General features: G+C 39.2%; 1 protein-coding gene across 1 annotated transcript in view; it reads left to right on the top strand.

Annotated features, from left to right (window-relative positions):
- grik2 (glutamate receptor, ionotropic, kainate 2) overlaps positions 1-22,125 on the top strand; it is a 192,453-nt gene that overhangs the window by 158,515 nt on the left and 11,813 nt on the right. Inside the window, exon 15 of the mRNA XM_061234317.1 lies at positions 15,429-15,654. Within this exon, the coding sequence (XP_061090301.1) occupies positions 15,429-15,654 (226 nt within the window). The remainder of the gene's footprint in view (positions 1-15,428; positions 15,655-22,125) is intronic.

Genomic DNA, 22,125 nt, shown 5'->3' with positions numbered 1-22,125 from the left:
TGTTTTTAAACAATGCCCCACCCAATTTTTCAACTAAGTGTCTAAGAACTACTGTATTAGTAAACTACAAGTAAAACCCACTAAGATAAAAAAATAATAATAATAATAATAAGAAATGGGGCTAGGTTAGAACTCTTGCTTGCATTACTCTAGCCTTGTGTTTTAACAGGCATTCATTGTACAGCTATGAATATTTTCATAATTTTATAATGAATAATCAAAGAAACAACAAGAAGGTTCCCATGAGAACATTCATTTCTTCTAGTTTGCCTTTCAAAAACTTAGTATAATAAGATGCAGGATAAGATGTAGCATAATAATAACCTGTCTATGGTTGACAAGTGTTAGCAAAAAATATATAAAAATCTTGTCTGCTCAAAAATGAAAACATTACACATACACAAGTGCACACACCATGAATAATGTAAGCAGGATCCCGTTAGAACACTGATTTCCTCTACATTGGCTTTCTGAAAAACTAAATATAATAACTTGTCTGTAGTTGACAACTGTTACAAAAATATTCTACCTGTCTTGCATTTAAAGAAACAACAACAAAAATATTATACACTGTTGAGCAGTCATAAAACATGCAATATTTGTGTTGATTACAGAGAGGCTGAAAATATTACCCAAGACAAGAACTAGATACTGCAGAAGGATACACAAATTGGACAGCGAATTCAAAGCAAGGGATGATTCTAACAGAAACAGACACCGTATCAGTGAGGGGACATTGTCAGGGAAATGATAATCAGCCAAAGAGTTGGTAGCTTCTAACTACCTAGGTGAACCTAAATTGCTTCTAGTATTAATTAATGAATCCATTCATCAATGTGTCAAGCCAAGTATTATTCTACACCAGATGGTACTGCTGTGTAATTATACAGTACCTTAGTTGTAAGGTGCCCTATTCCTAATATAAGGATTGAGCACCTTATATCTGGAACTGCTTCAGACTATTAGGCCAGATGGGGTTGTACCTTGTTACTTAAAAAAAAAGAAAAAAAAAGCACCAGGTCACCTGACAAGTTAAAATTTGCAGTAATAATCACACGGTATTTCTTTCTTGGGCTTTGAGGCATCTTTCCCCCACTATGGGAGAAAAACCCCATATCAAAAAGTGTGATCACACACACTCGCACACACACGATTGGCACAACAATTCTTCCGCAGATAAAAACTGCCCAGGGTCTCTGTTCTTTGGGGCCACTTGCTTTTGTTTTCTGATGAATCAACATCAAAATGATCTGCTTGAGGTTTTTGCTGATGGCAGCACTTGGCATCTGAACCATTTCCCTTCTGCCCTTCAGCCATTTCTTCTGAGAAAACCAGAAGTGAAAATTTAAAAAGCACATACACTGAGTGTATGTACTCAGTGAGCACTATTGGGTATTTATTAGACTTATTTACTAGTATAATACTTACTAAGTCTTCTGCTGCTGTAGCCTATCCATTTAGAGTTATGATGCGTTGTGTGTTTAGAGATGCTCTTCTGCGTACCACTGTAATGTGTAGTTATTTCCCTTACTGTCACTTTCCTGTCAGCTTCGACCAGTCTGGCCCTTCTCCTCAGACTACTGTCCTGCACTTTTTACACATACCCCCATTTCAGGGCACCATAATATTCAGATTAGTCAGGTGTCTTCAAATGCTTCCTTAGTGTACAGTAGGTATATGAAAACATTTCGCATCTAGTCATGATTCCAGGCTTTTGTTTGTCTTGAGCGTCTTTTATTCATGTTTGTAAACTTGTGGACCGTTTTTTGGCTGAGTAAAAACTGAAAAAACACGCTCTCATGGCAAATACGCACCTCTGAGCTCTTTTTTTGCAAAAAATAGATTATGTTCTCACAGGTACAGTTTGCTTAAGTTTTAAAACTTCAATAATGTCCACTCATCATGGTATTTTTTAAATCCTCTGGAACTGCTCAAAATCTAAGATTAATGAAGATTTTTTCTAGTTGTAATTTGAATCGCAAAGTGGGACTGTAGGCTAAATAACAACCTTATTAAAAACCAATTGTCTCTACCTAACAAATGTGAATTTTTTTGGTGGTACAATCTTTTGGTGGTACAGCCTACCAGCATGTACTGGCTTACGGTGCAGACACACTATTCGTGGCAAAGCTACCTCCACCACACCATGTCCCTCAATCGGCTGCTTGTGGGCGTATAATGCATTTTTTGTCTGATATTATCGTTTGTTCAATTTTAACCAGGTTTAATGTTATGTTTCATTGTCCAGTTTTAATATGATCTAAAAATCATTAAAATGTCAGATTGCACTTTGTATGTGGTTTGAGCTGGCTATATTATTGCCATATTTATGCACCCTAGTGATCTGTGAGACTGTGGTACTTTATTAATGAATTTAACAACGAGGCTTCATTCTCGCTTTGTTAGCGATCATTATAGGGACATCACATATTGCATTGTTTTGGTGCCTTGCACAGGCGACCCATTGAAAATGAATGAAGGTGGTGCCACTGCCTGGTGAAGCCACGGACAGTGTGTCTCTCCCATACTTTCACCATTGATGGTGCTTCATCATACAAACATACTGTTAAAGCGATAATTGAGTAAAAATCTTCACTGGCCAAGTCATTCATCCAATGTGAATCCACCTGACCATGCTGTAGAGGAAACTCAAGGCAACTAGCCCACAAAACAAGCAGGAGCTGAAGATGGCTGCAAGCATTATGGAGCTCACTGTATATGCAGTATATTCCGAATGGTTTTTAAGTTTTCTGGTTTTGGATAAATCTTTCCCACATTCTCATGAATAAGGGTAGACCTGTTTCCTGCTTAATCAGAATGTGTGTTCCCTAGAGGGCGGTGGTGAGCAGGTCTGAGCTTATGTTATCTTAACATAACCAAAACATTGGGTTGCTTTGTGAATATAAATATAAATATAAATATGGCAAAGTAAGAATTCAATTAAACTACACTGTGTAGTGCAGACTCATGGTGTGTGGAGGAGTTGCTGGCAGTTGCTTCAAATTGTCTTAAGAGATCGAGTTGGAGGCAATCAATAAAAAATTTATTCACATTTCCATCATGCTAATGAAACTTCAGTTTGAATTTGTACATCAAATGTTGAAACAATTAATAATGACAACTTTGCATAACTGAGTATAACAATAACTCTTGAAGAAACTAAAGTAAGACTTTCTTTCTTGATTTTTACCTAAAAGTGGGAATAAGATATTTTCTCCCAAAATACTTTCAAATGTGTTTTTTTAATCTTCTATATGAGCATAATGCTGTGCAAAAGTTGTATAAAATACACAGTACAAATCATAGCGATATTGTATGCTCAAAAAGGGGGGGGGGGGTGCACAAGTATTTGTATGGACATAGTGTACTTTAATTCCTAAACACATACGTACATACTATATGATATGCATACACGCACACACTTAATGTTATCAGCATACTCTTTTGATAAGGATAGTTTTTCTGTCAAAACATGAACATACAGTAGCAACAGTCTTCCAATATTTTCCCAAGCTGTCAGAGAACTGACCTCTTTGTCACTTTCGCTCAGTGGGTCGCCAGGCAACAGGCCCAAAGCGCAAAGACTCAGAAGCTCAATTTTCTCGCAAATTGATAAGCAATATTGAAAAGTGACTTCCTGGGGTGCAGCAACAATACCTAACCGAGCACATATAATTAACTTACAGACAAAATAAATCAATGTCCTCTGGGGGAAGGCCCCTGTTTCATTGGCGCTATTGATAAAATATCCTGGCAATTTAAACAAACCAAAGCGACAGCCACACTGTCAGTTATTGTTTCAATTGTAATATAAATGTAAAGGTGCTGTGTATGTGCCTTTGTCAATACAGTCCCCTGAATTGAAGTATTTTCTCACATTTTGGTTTATAACAAGACAAAACTGAAGATATAGAAGACCCTGTCTGGCAGTGAAAATTCTGATATTTATTTTTTATTCACATGGGAGACAAACGTGCATGGCATTGTTGTCATTAAAACCCCAGAACCTTAGGGCCGCGGTGCCGCAACAGGCTAAGATGCAGTGGACTTGCGGTTGCAGTTCGCTGCAGTTGCACACCGGGGACCGGGGTTCGATTCTCGGTCCTGCCAAAAGCCAAGTTTGGCCGGCCCATGTGGAGCAGCATAATTTGCTCGCTGCTCCAGGGGGAGGGACTTGGCAGGGTTAGTAGATCGCCGCACAATAAAAAGCACCTTGGGCGCCTCGGAATCACGCTTACCAGCATCTGGCGAGACGGCTTGAAGAAGGCGTGTCGCTCTCCGTAGGGCCGCCGAGGGATGGGGTGTGGGCGGTGTATCTAATACTAGCTCTAATTAAATTAGACGGGGTACAATTGGCTACCAAAAAAAGGAAAAAATTACCCTGAACCTAAGTCTTGTGAAAGAGAGGCTGCCATGTGATCTCAGGTGTCAGTTGGTGTATGAGAGCACAACGTTGTGTTGGTGCAAGTTCCCGGATGGCCGCTTTGTTTCCTCCAGTTTCCTCCAGCCTTTCATATTCAGTCTGCAGATGGGGTGTGATCATCATCACCACCATTATCTTTTGTGTCAGCAAAGTAGCACAAACAATATCTGTCAAAATGACGTAGGTGAGCAGATGATTTTGATGAACAGAAAAGAAAAACAACAGGCATAGATGTTGACTGTGTTGTATTCTTCCCCTCCCAACACCCCACCCCCCATCCCCCCCACCCCAGTGATTCCTTTGATTATGACTCTTTGAAAATATGCAAAATGCTTCGTTGACTGAGACAAGTTGACAAGCTCAACTTCAGCATGTTGGAGCGTTTTTTTGTTGGGGCAGACCCCAGGGAGAGCTAGTCTGGTCCACCTGCTCACTGCACCATTCCAACATACTGCCTGAAGGAAGGCTTTCAGTGCAGTATTATTATAAAACACAGGCATACACGCACATTCATGCATACATACACACACACACTACGCACTACGCACTAAATCATTTTATTATGACTACCTTAGCAGCACTGATAGCAATTTAAAAAGGTAAAACAAATACCTTAGCATAATCGTGTGTAGTATTCCATCCATCCATCCATCCATCCAACCACCGAGCTGGAGCCTATCCCAGCAGACATTGGGTGAAGGCAGGAATGCACCCATGGCTGGTCACCGATCCATCGCAGGGCCCACATACCATTCACTCACATTCATACCCCAAGGAAAATGTACTAGACCTGCATGTCTTTGGAATATGGGGGGGAGGGGAACCTGGAGCACCTGAGGAAATCCAAGGGGACACCATGGTAGAGCATGCAAACTCCACGCCTCACTTACTGTGAGGTGGTAATGGTAACTTCTAATAATTTAAATACCAAATTATTTAAAGCACTCAGTTTTCAGGATCTTGCTTCATGAAAGCTGTGATGTGCAAGTTTAGATCTGTGAGATGTGATAGATTTCTCCTTCACTGTTTGGAGAAAATAAATTACAGTTGTCAAATGCATGTCACAAAGCACGTTACTTTGCTTTAGTTAAATTGCATTGCATTACATTACAGTCATTTGGCAGACACTCTGATTCAGAAAGATGCACAAAAAAGTGCAGTTCACTCGCCTTTGCTATTCTAACTACTAGCTGTCACTGATGTTCAAACTTCACCGCAAAAACCAGCTATGGTTAGCTTCATCATTCTGCATCATCAGACACTTGACAACAACCGCGTGCTTCCCAGCAATCTTTGCATATTATCAGAAAAAACAATAGCTTTCAAGGAAAGTAGGCTACCATAAATAATTTAATTAATAGTGTTTGCTAAATCTGCATTCTCTGTACATGTTTAGAGACAATTGTACATTTAAATAAAAACATGAGCCTCCCTGAAGCGGATGTGTGTGTCAAATTGGCGATATATAATAGACTTAACCTACATTCACTGGTGATGGCTTGGCTACTGACTTCTTAGTGTTCATGCACCCTGTTCACATTTCTTGTTTGTTAAAGTCAGGAACTAAATGACCCTTAATGCACATCACAAATCATGTGACCTTGTTCCAACTCAAATTCAAGGGCCAGTTTTGCCAAGTTTAAAGTCTAAACTGAGGCTTAGTAACTAGCTATAATGTTACTGGTATATTTCTGTCATTGTGTCAGTGCAGAATGTGGACAGTTCAAATGGTTATAAACTTGCCACATTGTTTGCTTTTTGTGTCATGCACCTGGAGTGCTTGGAGGTGGGAAGTTGGAATTTTCAACTGAGAATAACTGAGATAAATCTTAATGGAATGCAATTCTGTTGTGTAGTTGTTTTTAATGATTTCATAAATCCTTGTGTAAAACACATGGTTAACACTCTCGTCACATTGTAGGTTAGCTACTGTGCGACTGTGTATAAATTGACAATAATTTCACTGACACCAAGATATTTCATGAAAAGCGATTTAATGCTTGGGAATTAAACAACAAAAACAAAAGAGCACACAGGATCACTGTAGAGTGTTCACATTTGCCGCCTGGTGGTGGTTGTGCAAAAACAAACCACGATGGATTATTGGTGATCGTGCTACAAATGACTGCTCAGCCTGTCATGGGTCGAAATGCACCACAGCTGCCCCCTACTGTCGGAACCTCGCAAGTATTATTTCCCGGCCGGTGGCAGGAATGCCACCGAGACAAAATGTCAAATTAAATACGAAACCACTGTTTATTCATTTGCCTCTGCTGGCAAGATCTCTTAGGAAGGCAGCACCAAATAAAACCTCAAACCACTGTAGGTTGACCATATGTTGGTTTTCAAAATAAGAGGACAGGAGCAGGTGGACGTTATGAACATACTACAAAATAGAACAAAATAAATAGAAGACAAATAAATAGAAGTATTTCTGTGGAAACAAAGCAAGGTCAAAAAGCCCAAGAAATAGATTGAAACCTCCCGCACTTTCACTCCAGTCTTTCAAGTCGATCTGGCTACTTTCTCATACTACATGTTGACTCTCACAGTGAGGCAAAGAAATCACCTGCGGTGTCACATCCATCCCTGACAATACTTTTTATTGTTGCTCAGACAAAACCAAGCTGTGGGCCCCTAGAATCGTCACCACCTTTCACCCCACTAGCAACTGCCCGCATTTCTTTTTGTCTTTGAAACACACTATGAAATCATGGCAAACTGGCATTAGGGCCAAATAAGGGAAGTGGTGCTTTAAACTTGAACTCAATCCAGGTGCTTCAAACAGAAGGCTGAAGGCTGGTACATTGAATTACTTTTTAAAAGAGTTATCTGAAGAGCTGGGCTTCATCATGGCTTTGGCCTGAACTATTAATGTGAGAAAAATATCCAGCCCCATAATGTTGGGGAAACAAGGTTTGAGCGCAAACATCAAATCCCAAAGCATCTTTTAACAGTTTCATTTCAGACATGATGCATCTTTGCCCATCTTTTCCTGCTGTGAATGAAATTCTTACCTCAATAGAATGGCTTTTGAGGAGATATGAATTGAGAATGTAGGGGATAGTGAGTGTTATTTTTGATTAAAGGTTAAGGCTGCATGTTGTTCTGCTGGGGCCTGTTCATCCATGCCTTCGTTATTTGCATAACAATGCACAAATAATGGTTTTACAAGAGGAAATGTCCACAAAGGCATGAATGCCACAGGTACCTCTTTTCCATTTAATTCATCATGTGAATATCCTCAACTAAAGATGTTGAACATGAGTAATGATATATTGTAGGTCTGGGAGATTTCATTGAGACGTGACAAATCAATTACTGTTCCAAAATATGTCAACAAGACATGGTGAACAATTTGCAACTAACAGACGGCACATACAGTAACTGTCAGGTAGAAACAAGCTGCTATGCTCTGCACAGTGAGGCCGTTGAGGCAGTGCTTACTTGGTGTTTTTGAAATATGGGCCCAACTGATCTGTTGCTCACCTATTTTGCCTTGTACTTGAAATTGAGACATGGACATCACAGTCCGGTAGAATGCACTTGCAGTTTTGTCCATCACCTAAGACACCATTGCTTATAAAACAAGAACACATAGCACTGTCTTGTTCATGTAAAATGAACAAGACAAACATCTTTTGGAGTAAGTGAGGTCACCTGTTTTAACCATGCTAGCCATAATTCTAGGCCTTTTTATAAATGAACCTATGCTTGCTTGTTTACTTGTGAATATGGTTATAGTGAATGAGCTACAGCTGTGTAGCAAGCAGCGGATATGATTGTTCATTGTGCAAGGCTACTGCTGCTACCCCAACGTAAATCTGTAAATCTGAAACGGAGAATGCTGCTACCAACCAGGCCTGTAACGACTGTCACGGTACAAATCAGCTGAATGACACTAAAATTGATTAGAATCCCCTCACCAATCCCCTTGAAAAGCTCTTTGTCTTCTCACTCATTTGAAGGGCATTCTTGTGTTATGTGAAATCGTCAACAACTTCAGCTCCTGGGCTCTGATACTCTCCGTAGAATGTAGGCTATAGCCAGTCCATTCCATCTCTCCTGATATGCTACTCTTGATAAATTATAATTTAGAAAGTGGGTGCTCGCTTTTATAAATTGCAGTTGTAACAGGCAAAATAAAATAGCAGTGCAGTAAGTTTTCATTTAATCACCAAAGGTAGACATTAGCTACCAGACCTGCGACCATTAGAACATTTTTGCAAGTTTGGAGACAGAGGGGTATTAAGCAATCTCTGCTCTAACATTGTCAGGAATGATAGTAGTTGAGCAGGGTATGTTATTGATATACTCTAAAGTTGCTGACAGCAATAGCTTGAGCTGCGGATTGGCGACTGCTTTAAAAAAACATCCGACTTTGACAAGTCGGTGACATTTTCTGCTGGTCCATTTTCTCTAGAGGTACACTTTTGTGTTTCAAAGGCATTTTGATTCGCTTCGCAGCAGCCTCTCCATTACATCATCCTCATTACAGTAGCTAATAGCTGACATTCAAATTCATTTCCCAAAACTACAGTTTCATCATTCTGCCTCGTCACTTTATAAAAATAGACACTTGACATTGGACAACAACATACACTGGTTTGTTTCCCGGAAAATAGGCTAGGCTACTGCTGTCAAAGAAAGTATGGAACACTGGGATATCATTGTGCTGAATGCAGGGATAGCATAGTGCATTAACCACTATGCTATCCCTTTGTTCATGGCTGTGTTCCTTATCAGCCAACATATAAGCTACACTAGGAAAATTATCTCTCTCTCTTTCTTTCTCCACTGTGTCACACATATGCAACACATGCACGTATGCACGCACACACACACAGGCATACACACACACACACACACAGCATCTCTTCCTCTGCCCATACTCTATAAAAAACAAGGACAACACATCACCTTTTACATAACTTAGCTAAGAGACTCAACAAGGACTCGTAAATCAAGAAAAACTTTAAATCATGGCACTGAACGGCAGAGCGGAAATGTGACACTTTGTGCTGAGCCTGAATGTCTTTATAATTTCTTGTACAGTAAATTCATAGGAGTGGCAGAGGTCTGCTGTGGCAAAACTTCCACATTGTCACAGAAATTGCCCTGTGAGTTCTGGCTGCACTTTAACCGCCTGTTTTGAATTTCCAATCCACGTAATTCAATAGAGTTTACAGTGAATCATTCAGTGAGATAGCTTGGGTTGTCACTCTGCATTGAATAAAAAGGCTTTTTGTGGAAGACTGCAGTATTTTTCTAGAGCCCTTATAAAAGAGACAGATTCTGGCATGAGAGGCCAAGCTGCCATCACACTTTTGAAAGAGACACATCAGAAAACATAAATAGACCCCTACACAAATCTATCACTGCTTCAGCGTGTTCAAGGCGCTATTCAAACCTCTTCTCATAATCAAGCTCCGAAGCTTTCAGAATAATGTGTAAAAATTTGTTTGCGAAAATGGAAATAATGCAGCTACCACGGAAATGTGATTTTAAGCAGCTGCGGGAAGTGTGTTGAGACAGGACAGGCCAGGGGCATTTTGGCCAGTGATGCCAAAAAGACCTGACTTATTACCAGCAGGTTGCTGGTTTGAATCTTGAGTAGGGTGCTGCAGTTGAGAAAAGCACTTAAGGTGAATTGCAGCTGTAAAATATCCTGCTGTATAAATGGACTTTATGTAAGCTCTGTAAGTTGCCCTGAATAAAGTGTCCTCTGAGTGCACTACTTTGAGACCAACACATTCTGGGAATTGGTTGGTGTTCTTTTGCTGAAGGAAATCGTTATGACCAGCATGCCAATATGCATGAGAAAGGTATTTAATGTCATGTCATGATATCTACAGAGAACTCACATTTTGGATCTCTTGAGCAGGTCTTGCTTCCATTATAAACTTGGTGATGTGTCCATGTGCCTACATTCAACAGAATCCTGTCAATAGTGAATGGGCACCAAAGGTCTGATCTTGATTCCTGACCATACCAACTGTGATTGGCGGCCCCACAGATTGATGTACAATTGGCTCTAGCATCACCCATGGAAGAGATTATTTCGGTTGACTGGGACGGCAGTGTCTCATTATGCACCTGTGACTCCAGCCTGTTGAACACCCACAAATCCACTTGTTAATCTGCTCATGGGGTTTCTTCCTCTGACTCATGTGCGAGTCCAATTTGTGAACTGTGGGGTGGCTATGAGCGGCAACTGCCATTGTGTGCTTTGAGCACATACTTTGCCGGTGCTCTGCTAAATTGACCTAGCCTTGCAACTAAAAAACTATTTTTCACAGTTCAAACAGTCATATTATAACCTTGACTAAAGCCATTAACCTTGCCTCATGAGTATACATTATTGGGGAGTTATAGTAGATATAAATATAATCCAGGTTATCTACCTTGGCCAAAACTATCAGTTGAGTAAAGAAGCAATACTATCAATCAGGAAATAGGTAAATATATTTGTCATTTCCACCCAAAATATATCTATATATACAGCGGGTAAAATAAGTATTCAACACATCACCATTTTTCTCAGTAAATATATTTCTAAAGGTGCTACTGACATGAAATTTACACCAGATGTCGGTAACAACCCATGCAACCCACACATGCAAAGCAATCAAACCTTAGATGTCCATAAATTAAGTTATGTGTAATAAAATGGAATGACACAGGGAAAAAGTATTGAACACATGAAGAAATGGAGGTGCAAAAAGGCACCAAAAGCCAAGACAACAGCTGAAATCTATCAGTAATCAGAAAGCAATCCTGCCCCTTGTCAGTGCAAATTAATATCAGCTGGTTCGGTCCCGACTGATGGCTTATAAAAAGGTGTCTCATTGCCAAGGTGTCACACAAGAAAAATCTCATGATGGGTAAAAGCAAAGAACTCTCTCAAGACCTTTGCAACCTTATTGTTGCAGAACATACTAATGGCATTGGTTGCAGAAGGATATCTAAACTTCTGAATGTTCCAGTGAGCACTGTTGGGGCCATAATCCGGAAGTGGAAACATCATTTCATGATAAACCGGCCACGACCAGGTGCTCCTCGCAAGATTTCTGACAGAGGAGTCAAAAGAATTATCAGAAGAGTTGTCCAAGAGCCAAGGACCACTTGTGGAGAGCTTCAGAAAGACCTGGAATTAGCAGGTACAATTGTTTCAAAGAAAACAAGACTCCGTTGCTGAAGAAAAAACATGTTGAAGCTTGTTTAAAGTTTGCTGCACAACATTTAGACAAGCCTGTGAAATACTGGGAGAATATAGTCTGGTCAGATGAGACCAAAATTGAACTCTTTGGATGCCATAATACACACCATGTTTGGAGGTCAAATGGCACAGCACATCACCCCAAAAACACCATACCAACAGTGAAGTTTGGAGGTGGGAACATCATGGTGTGGGGCTGTTTCTCAGCATACGGCACTGGCAAACTTCATGTAATTGAAGGAAGGATGAATGGAAAAATGTACCGAGACATTCTTGATAAAAATCTTCTGCCATGATGAAGATGAAATGAGGGTGGACATTTCAGCAAGACAATGATCCGAAACACACAGCCAAGGAAACTCTCACTTGGTTTCAGAGAAAGAAAATAAAGCTGCTAGAATGGCCCAACCAATCACCTGACTTGAATCCAATAGAAAATCTATGGAAAGAACTAAAGATTAGAGTTCATAGAAGAGGCCCACGGAACCTTCAAGATTTGAAGACTGTTTGTGTGGAAAAATGGGCCAAAATCACACCTGAGCAATGCATGCAACTAGTTTCTTCATACAGGAGGCGTCTTGAAGCTGTTATTACCAACAAAGGCTTTTGTACGAAGTATTAAATAAATTTAACTAAGTGTGTTCAACTCTTTTTCCCTGTGTCATTCCATTTTATTACACATAACTTAATTTATGGACATCTAAGGTTTGATTTCTTTGCATGTGTGGGTTGCATGGGTTGTTACTGAAATCTGGTGAAAATTCCATGTCAGTAGCACCTTTAGAAATATATTTACTGAGAAAAATGGTGACATGTTCAATACTTATTTTACCCGCTGTATATTTTATGTTATTAAATTTTGGACAGAACTTAAAGCCCAGAGCTTCAACTTTGTTTGAATAGAGGTGGTTATCTGTCTCTCCTGAGTGTTGAGAGAATAATTCTGCGTTATCAGCACTCTGTAGCAGCACAGTCAATTGGCTGATTCGTCAAGGGTAACTCGAAAAGATTCTGATAGGCAGTTCGCAAATCACCCAGTTGATCTAAAATATCGACCGGCAACAGAAAGTCATTACACACAATAATGGCAGATGGGACCTTGAAGGTGTGACTTAATTAGGTTTAAAATGTCTTCGAAAGGTCCCTTGGAATAGAGAGTGTCTCTATTTCCAATGATGTTAAGCTCCAGAGAATATAAAAAATATTACACAAATACTACCACGTTTTGTAGAATGTCTCTTTCTAAGTGATCTCTTTTTATAGACATATTTCTGTGTCATGTAGTATGGAGAAATAGAAGGCCCTTGCTGTTTACAGGGGATATGTTCCAGAGATGCTCTTGAATGGGGACATGTGCAAATACTATGTTGTGTGGTACTGCACTCAAAGGCTTGTATGCAAAGGAGGATGTGTTCCCCAATCAAAACAATTATTATTATTGTATTATTAGGCCCTTATATTATTATTGTATTATTAGGATAAAAAAACGGACAATTGATTTATGTGAAAGCTGAAGTAATAATCTGAGAAACCAGAAAACTAGAGACATGATTTTCCTTTCATATAAATTGCTGCATTTATATGAATGTTTAAGAGGTCTGTGCATGTGTGTGCATGTCTTTATGTACACGTGTTTTATCACATCTATCTTTATTGATCACACAAATAATGCAATTTTATAATTACAAATAATGCACAAGTGTCCGAATTGATATATGTTCTGCAGTAAATTAAAAAACAGAACATGCCATTTAATATATTGTTTCCGATAAAATATGGTATAAAATATGTCAAAGAGAAAGGCACATACTTTTTAAATCGAATGTAGACTTATGTTACAGCACCAACAACTAGCAACTGATTCATCACAATGAAAGGAATGAGATTCTTATTATTATTCTAGAATTTATTCTTTATTTTCTTTCTGCTAATTGATTATTAATTGATTATTATCAATCCTGCACATGTACTCCCATGATTCATGCATGTATTCTGATGATATGGATGGCAGATGCATAACGATGGCAATGGGCCTGTCTGACAAAATCCTTAAAATGGGGTACAACGGGCCAAGAACAGGAATGCTGCATAGTTCAAACACAAATCCAAAAATTCCAAATCTAGCCATTTTGAGACTCTCATATTGAGGAGTAACATTTTGTCTCTTGCCATGTCTTTATAGATCCATTTGACTTATTTATTATTTCTGTAAGTCATGCAATTTCTGGTAAGACATTTTGGCCTACTTTTCCTGCAAGCCCAGGTTCCCAGCAGCTTTTTAGCACTAATTCCATGTGATGGAAGGATGTTTGAGGTGGAAGAAAGGATTTCTGCAGTAGCGTGTTATAAAGAATCCTTTGATCACTTGTGTATAGTGTTCTGTGCTCATGATTATGGAATTTAAATATTTTATGTCAATCATGTGTGTTGAGGAATTCACTGAATGGGCGAGGTAAGGGCACTGAGCATTTTAACAATGTTTTTCACTTTATATCACTTTGTTCACTGAGAATAATTCCCTCGTTTTCTTCATTTTAAGTCTGTGAGAGCGAGCTGAATGGACTCGTCGTGATAATGAACGGCTTCCATTTTGAGCTGCTTCTTCCACAGTGCCCTTCCGTCTCTCCTTCTCGTTTCCCTCTCCATCCTAACAGCAAATAAATCAAATAAAACAAAAACAATTTGGACAGAAACAATTGTAATAATAATTTGACATTTTGTAAAAGTGAGTCAGATTCATTTTTGAATAATGTGTGCTGACAGTTTATGGACATTAAGTGTGTAGCTCTTCGTCAATGCATTCCAGCCAGCAATGCTTTTTTTTCCTCTCAGAAGCTGTTTTAAGTCATTAGGCATTCTCTGATTTCCTTGCTCTGTGCTCAGAGTCCAGGAAAATAGGAAGATAATGACCGCACCGGAGAAAGGAACCTCACTTTGACTTAAAAAATGACACATTTTCTAATGACATTTAAAATAATAATTGCATGTAAATTAACTTGGGTTTGTGTTCCAAGCTTTGATGGAACTGAAAACCTGCCTTGTATTTAAATGAGCAAAATTATTTTATTTACTTTTTTTTTGCTTTGGTTTTCTGTTATTCTTTCTTTGTGTCTTTGTGTGGGTGTTTTTCTGCCTGGCAGCACAGACTAAAAGTCTGTTCTCAGCAAAGCTTTTCCAACACATTTTATGTTTACAATGTATGTGGCAGTATTTATACAGCACAAACTAAAGAGTGTGACACTGACGGGACTATTGCACATTTTCGGCCTTTGTCTACTTTCATTTCAATGAATATTAATATATTTTTAGAGCAGTAAAGGCTGATTCCAAGACAGTTCAAATGGAAACATTAAATTAGCACTTGGGAAAGGGGGACATTACAGAAAAAATCCTAGTGCAGAATTTATTGCAGATCATACGAGTTATTTTTAAAATACGTATCAGACTGTTTGATTGAATATTGAACACAGGGTTCTAGAAAAATTGCATACCCATAGAAATGCAAATGTATTTTTCCATGTAGGCCCTCCTGTTTTGACAGCATTTGAATTTGGACTTTTGAAAACAGTGTGTGATCTTTTTTCACATAGAACTTGCTGTTCAAAGCCAGTGTCTTCATTTGATCAATAAACAAGAAGAGAAATCAATGGTCTCAAAAAGCTCTGTTCCGTTCTCCAGTTTATTTTGGCTTAAGCCTCTTAACAAGGGGGATTTGTTATGCTGTTTTCCTCAAGCCTCAATTTAGCACCTCATACAGCATCTTAATTTCTTCCTGTTTTCTTTCAGAAAACAAAGATTTCCACGTATGATAAGATGTGGGAGTTCATGAGCAGCCGCCGGCACTCGGTCATGGTGAAGAACGTGGAGGAGGGGATCCAGCGCGTCCTCACCTCTGACTACGCTTTTCTGATGGAGTCCACCACCATCGAGTTTGTCACTCAGCGCAACTGCAACCTGACCCAGATCGGCGGGCTCATCGACTCTAAAGCGTACGGAGTGGGCACGCCTATGGGTATGTCGCTTCCTGGGTTTACCTCCAAAGTTGCAGAAATCACTTTGACCCACATACATTTGAAGCTGAATCACATCTCCTTAGCCAATCACAACATCCCGTTATGTCACTGCTGCTCAAATGATGCCACCAGCTCAGTGTCATTGCGGGCGGCCGGTTTCTTTTCACCTTTTGATATTGCAACATCTCCAAAGATGGGGTAGGCTATGTCTATTATATACCATCAATCCCACCAACATATCCGCTTCATGGTTGATCACAAAAAAAAAAACATTTTTAAGCAATCACCAACCCGTGACTCGCAACCACAATGGGCAAAACTTGTATGTGACCACAACTTGAGCTTCAGAGCTGCAATTCCTTACTCAACAGCTGTAATTATGTACCAGTTTTGGAGCTGATGCCATTCAAATTAGTGAGCATGTTGTCGCTCAGATACCACATTATTTTAGAGTTACCTGCAGCTGAGGGTGACTTATGTGTTTCATATGCACCGTGAAAGCATTTGATAATGAAAATAAAGATTGATAGAACTGACTTCTTGGTCACATATTTAATTTAATAAAGGGCATTCACGCCAGCATTCATAATTACACTTAGAAGATCAAGACTTGGCTGCAGCAACTTGTGAAAAAGACGCTGTTGTATTTGTCTTGGGTGAAGCAGGTTAACTAAACAAACAACATTCACACATGAATTCAATAGCCCACTTAATTCTTTAAGCTGAAAGATGCATTCCATAGCCCACTTAACCCTATGATCACACATATGATTATCATGTTCTTAACTCAGCTTTCTAATGCTGATCTAACAACCACTTCTAACAGTTTTCATATTTGGCTCAATTGGCAAACTTCGTTATCCGCGGTCAAGCTTTCAGGACGTTGACAACTGAGCCATTGTAGACAGATTTATAATGGAAGTGACCGCTCATAGCTACAGTACAGGATACAGGGTAATTTTCCCACAGTGCAGTTTAGTGTACAGTAGGCTATATTACGGTATAAAAAGTTTCCTGCAGTAGGCAAAATCAGTTAGTTAGCTAAGTTAGCTCACAATATTCTGAACAGTGCAACTTTCATGATGAATAAATAAGAAATTACAAGTCACATATGCAATTGTTCATGGTAATGGTGCTCCTCTGTGACTGTGGGGTAGTGATGGGCAGTTTGCGAATGAACGGATCTTTTCGAACAAATCTTTCAAACGAACAGAGCCGAGTCTTCTCCATGAAAGATTTGTTTGTTTGGCTCTCTCAAAGTGTTGAGATCTGCCCACCCCGCTCCCCCTTCGCCTCCTTCGAATGTCAGCTAATGCAATTCGTGTGATGAAAACTTTATTTCGCGATATTATGTGCATGTTTTCAAATACATGTTACAAATTATGTATTCCGATTTTTGCAGTCATTATAACGGACAGCCACGATATTTGTAAAGTGCTTTTTAAGGCTGTAAGATGTGCAAAAACCATAGACTGTGGCTAAAACACAAACGCAATCACGTCATATTGTCAAAACAAATCTTATAATGTGATTAGATTAAGATTAGTCGCTTCTTTGGCCAAACTTCTCAGAAGACTTGGTGGGGATTTCAGTGGGGTTGGGAGCATATAAGGTATCTCAATAATGTATTATCTTTAGTTGAATGCAGAAAAACAAGATGGCTGCGCCGCAAAGCGGTAGCTACCACCATTAGTTAGTTTTTGGGCTGGACAGGATTTTGCCATTGCTGAAAAAATGTTGTCATCATGTTGTGACTTGTGTACACCTTTAAATGTCCAAAAAGATGCCCGCACACCAACATAATAGCTCAAGGTGCAGAGACAAAAAGAGCAGAAACTATGAAAGAATCTCACACAATGCTCAATTCACAAGTCTTAAACCAGGTTGGTTGTTTTCGCCCAATAAAATGTCAGCTAATGTGCTGTAGATTACTTTGCACATGTCCATGATTCATGCTTGCTAAACATAATAAACAATTATGTTTAGCATATTGATGTGTTGCTAATTGTTTATTTGGAGCATCATTGAGAGAGATTGGTAAAAGACACCAACGACAAGTGTGTAAATTGGCCAAAACAAAACAAATGGCGCACTTGTGGGGCAACATGTAGGCTCCTTGCCAAATGTATTAGAACAAAATATGTGCATTACGTGAGATTTTATTTCCATTATTCGTATTATCATTATGATTTTATTATCATTATTATTGGCAATTCATAAGATTGTCTATGGTCACTATTTTAATTTTTAATTGGCCAATGTACAGTATATCAATAATCCCCTAGAAATAATTGAAGCTTGAAAGAGGCATCGCACACACACACACACACACGCACAAACTGTATGTACAATACTGTATGGAGCAGCTTTGCTTCATTCAATTACTCTCCTGTAGCACCATCAGCAGCACAGGTTAAATGCCGTGGCACACCAGTCAATTTAAATAAATTACTTTTGCAACAGTGAGGGGGTGTAACTGCAGGGCTGGTTATTTGCAGCCAAATCTGAATTGAATTTATGTATCATATCTAATTCACTGCTATGTACAGCATGTATTTATTTCAGTTTGGGGGTGTTTGGAGAGGAAGTATCCAGGCAAATGGCAAATAAACATAAAAGAAAAAAAAAGAAAAACAGAGACACTGCATCTTTTACAGTGTTTAATTCCATTTGGAGGAAGGAGATTTCATTATCGTGTGCTGTAACAGTTTGTCTAATCTACTTACACACACAGCCCCCTAGGCTCACAAATGGGTCTCCATGCCTTCTCATAAGTACCTGAGTTTTAAAAAAGAATGAACTTCCAAGCACTGCCGGGAGACATCTTAGCACAACATCTTTGTGTGAATTTTCAAACCCCCCCCCCCCCCTTCTTTGGGGGGTGGCAGTGTAGTCAGGTGTAGGGATAGGGCTAGAGCTATTTTTATTCTCTTCTACATAATAGACAGTAACCCTACAGGAACATATATTTCTGGGAATGGTTTAATTTATATATAATTTTATTTTAGGCTTTTTATCCTTTTGACTGATCTGTCCTGCTTCGACCCATCCCTTACGAAAATAATAAAATCACGTTACAAATATTCATGTTTAATTCACTGGACATTTTAAAATAGGCCAAATAGGCCAACTTTGAATCTTTGGCCACTATGGATTAGAAGCATCTGCTAAATCTTTCTATATTTAAACCTAAAAACCTTCTATTTTACGCTGTTGTTGACTAGGGAGTGCATGCCCTTGAAATTAAGTCACATATTAATTGTCTATAACTTGATACATTAGATTACATTTTGAGAAACCCTTATCCAGAGAAATTTACACAGATATTAAGTCAAGGAGAGGACTTTGCTCAGAGGAACAAGAGCTCTAGCCAGGAATCTGTAGCATAACGTAATTTAAGGCAGAATCCAATTTTTCTAACCATTAGGCTGCACTGCCATCCATAGGCAGCACTGTCTCTTGATACATATGAGAAAATTGCTGGAGGACAGGGGTGTCAAATCTCACCTGGTGTGGGTGCACGTTTTGGCCCGGTGTGGGTGCACGTTTTAGCCCAGGACTACGACACCTGAATCACAGAATTAACTAACCAGGGTCTTCTATCCAGACCTTGATAATCCAATCAGGTTAAAACAAAAGCCTGCAACTACACTGGGCCTTTTCAGATTAGATTGGACACCCCTGCTGTTGGACCTGAATTATGAACATCCATCCCATCAGCAGAACTTTTTTGGCAGTTCTGTTCTAAATGTATTATTGATTTGTTTACTGAGGATTTTCTACAGAGTTCTTTATATTTATAAATGTTTATGCAGCAATATTTTTAAACCTGGTTATGTTTCAGCTGTTATTCCTGTGGTCAGATGATCATGTTGGCCTTTTATTATCATTATTATTACTTAAAAATATACAGCATAATTACTATATGATCTTGTAAGTATTACAGAATTAATAGTCTTACTCCTGCATAATGCCTATGATGACACATTGAAAGATTTGCATTCCCCATATAGGACAAGTGTCTCCAGAGAAAGATTGGCCGTACTGTTCTGTCCCAAATCTACCCTTCCTGTACCATGTTCTGTCCTGGCCATCACGTTTGCATTGTGAGGGAATTCTGGACAGGCTTGATGGCCACGCATAACCCTGATGCTTGATTGAGTCAGATGACAGCAAGGTGTTCTCTCTGCTCCCAGTCCAGACCCCTCCCTTCCCCCCCCCCCCCTGAATTGGACTTGAGGGACATTGAGAAGCATTAGTTGTGTCTCCGGCTCAGGCGATTAGCATGATGTTATCATGAAAGAGCTCCAGTGGGGAGCAGCGGGTGATTAACAGCCCGCGGTTGTTGGGCTACAACGGACTGAGCGCCATTTTAGGTTTCCCCGATTGACCATAAATCCCGCACGTGGCATTCTGGCATTTCACTCCTCCGCATTGTTTAGGCCGTGCCGATCAACAGTGCCGCCACCTGTGTGCATGTCTGTGTGTGGGCATGCGCATGCACATGGATGTTTATTCGCATATGAACTAAAGAGTGTGTTTATCTGACTGTTTGTGAGTGTGCATCTAATAAACTGTGTCGTGTGTAGCTGGGAAAGTGACAAGCAAAAAAGACTGTTTAGCATCATTGTTCCCCCATGAGAAATTTGCAGGCAGCCAGGAACAAGGCATTTAAATTGCTAATCCTAACCTTTCAGTACTAGCAGTTTCCATGTGTATGTTGTATTCCTGATGCAGCAAGCCTTTCCCCGTATATTTCATTGACTTACACAGCGGGTGATTGTCAGGTTGCATTAATATTGAGACCTGGATATTGCCATAAGCTTGTGTGATCTGTTAATGTATGAACATTTTGCAACACATTCGTTGTTCATAATTTTGAAAAAATTGCTAAAAGCACAAGTCATTGTGTTGCAACAGCACGGCAATAGATAATTACATAATAAACATTTTAACAATAATTATTGGGTATGGGGGTGGCACTTATTATGATTATTATTATTATGATTATTATGATTATATTATTATTCATATTATCATTAAATAAACAACAAAAGAAACCAACCTATGTTGTTCAGTACTTACCTGCTAACTGTCCCTATTAATGTATAGTGCCGTAAATCATGGTTTGTTTCACATTTGGTTAAACTGGTTGAATCCCAGCATTAAAAACAGAAGTCTTTGGTTAAACTGGTTGAATCCCAGCATTAATGACAGGAATGTTTGGTTTGACTAGTTGAATCCCAGCATTAAAAACAGGAGTGTTTGGTTTGCTTCATGATTCTGAGTACTCTGACTTGTTCTGACTCTCTCATTATCAATATTTATTTTGACAGTTTTGGATGATCAAATGTAATTCGCTTGATAGATTCGTCGGATATCTCTCCAAAATATCGATTACGGTGTACAGACTAAATAAATAATGACTGATGCTTGCACATGTAATCTTGGAGAATGTACTCTTCCTAGCTCTTCACTTACCTTGCACATGGCCAGCCCCTGACCATAAAAATAAACAAAAATAAATCAATATTTATAAAATGACAGGAACGAAGAAGTGAAGAGAGGACAGTGAGAATGGTAAGAAAGAAGTACAGCAAGGAAGGAAGGAAAAGGTTAGTTGAAAGAGAAACAAAGGAATGAAAATAAATTAAACGGAAAGGATTAAAAGAGAGTATTTTTACGCAGAGCTGAAGATTGAAGAAAAGAGGAGGACAGACCATGCTTTTATATGTGCATCTGTGTTTATGTGCATGCATGCATGTCTGCGTGCGTGTGTTTCATGAGGAGCAAAGACTGAAGGAAGTCTTTTTTTATGTATAAGTATTAGGATTAAATATTTACATGCTTCTATAGCAAAAGAAGCATAAAATGGAAAACAAATCTCTGAATTTATATAGCTAAATATATCTTACTGTCCTTAAAAAGTGGCGAGGCATTGCATCCTATTAGAATTTTTATGCTGTCATTAGAGAGGACAATACACTGGAGATTTCAGCAGTATTGCTTGCCTTTGATCTGGCAGATTACTGCTATGCGCCTTGTTGTAAATGGGTGATGATTTGCTGTTTAATTCTAAATATTTGAGGGTTTTTCATCTTTATTTATTGATGTTCACACTAAGAGCGGTTGGTTAGATTCCCAAATTTCTACCCCTTATCGTAGCTGTGCAATGGGTAAGTCTCTACGGAACACCATGGGATTTGGCTTCTAGTTTAGACGAGTGGGGAATTGAGTTGTGCTCCAGGGGTAGAGGACCCCACCAAATCAGAGGTTAATATGGGGGGGTACCACCATCCTCTTCCTGTCAAATTTAATTTACTTCAAAGCTTTCATTAACCAAGACTCTACTCACCATCCATGCCCCCAAATCTCCCCCTCTCTTTATCTCTCTCTCTCTTTCTCTCCGCACTCTGTTTCTCTCTCAATCTATCTCGCTCTCTCTTTCTCTCTTTCATCAACTGTCGAAA

Source organism: Conger conger, chromosome 1 (genome assembly GCF_963514075.1).
Source record: "Conger conger chromosome 1, fConCon1.1, whole genome shotgun sequence".
In the NCBI taxonomy this organism is placed as follows: domain Eukaryota; kingdom Metazoa; phylum Chordata; class Actinopteri; order Anguilliformes; family Congridae; genus Conger; species Conger conger.
The sequence above is the reverse complement of the archived record's forward strand: the minus strand, read 5'-3'. Positions and strand labels throughout refer to the sequence as shown.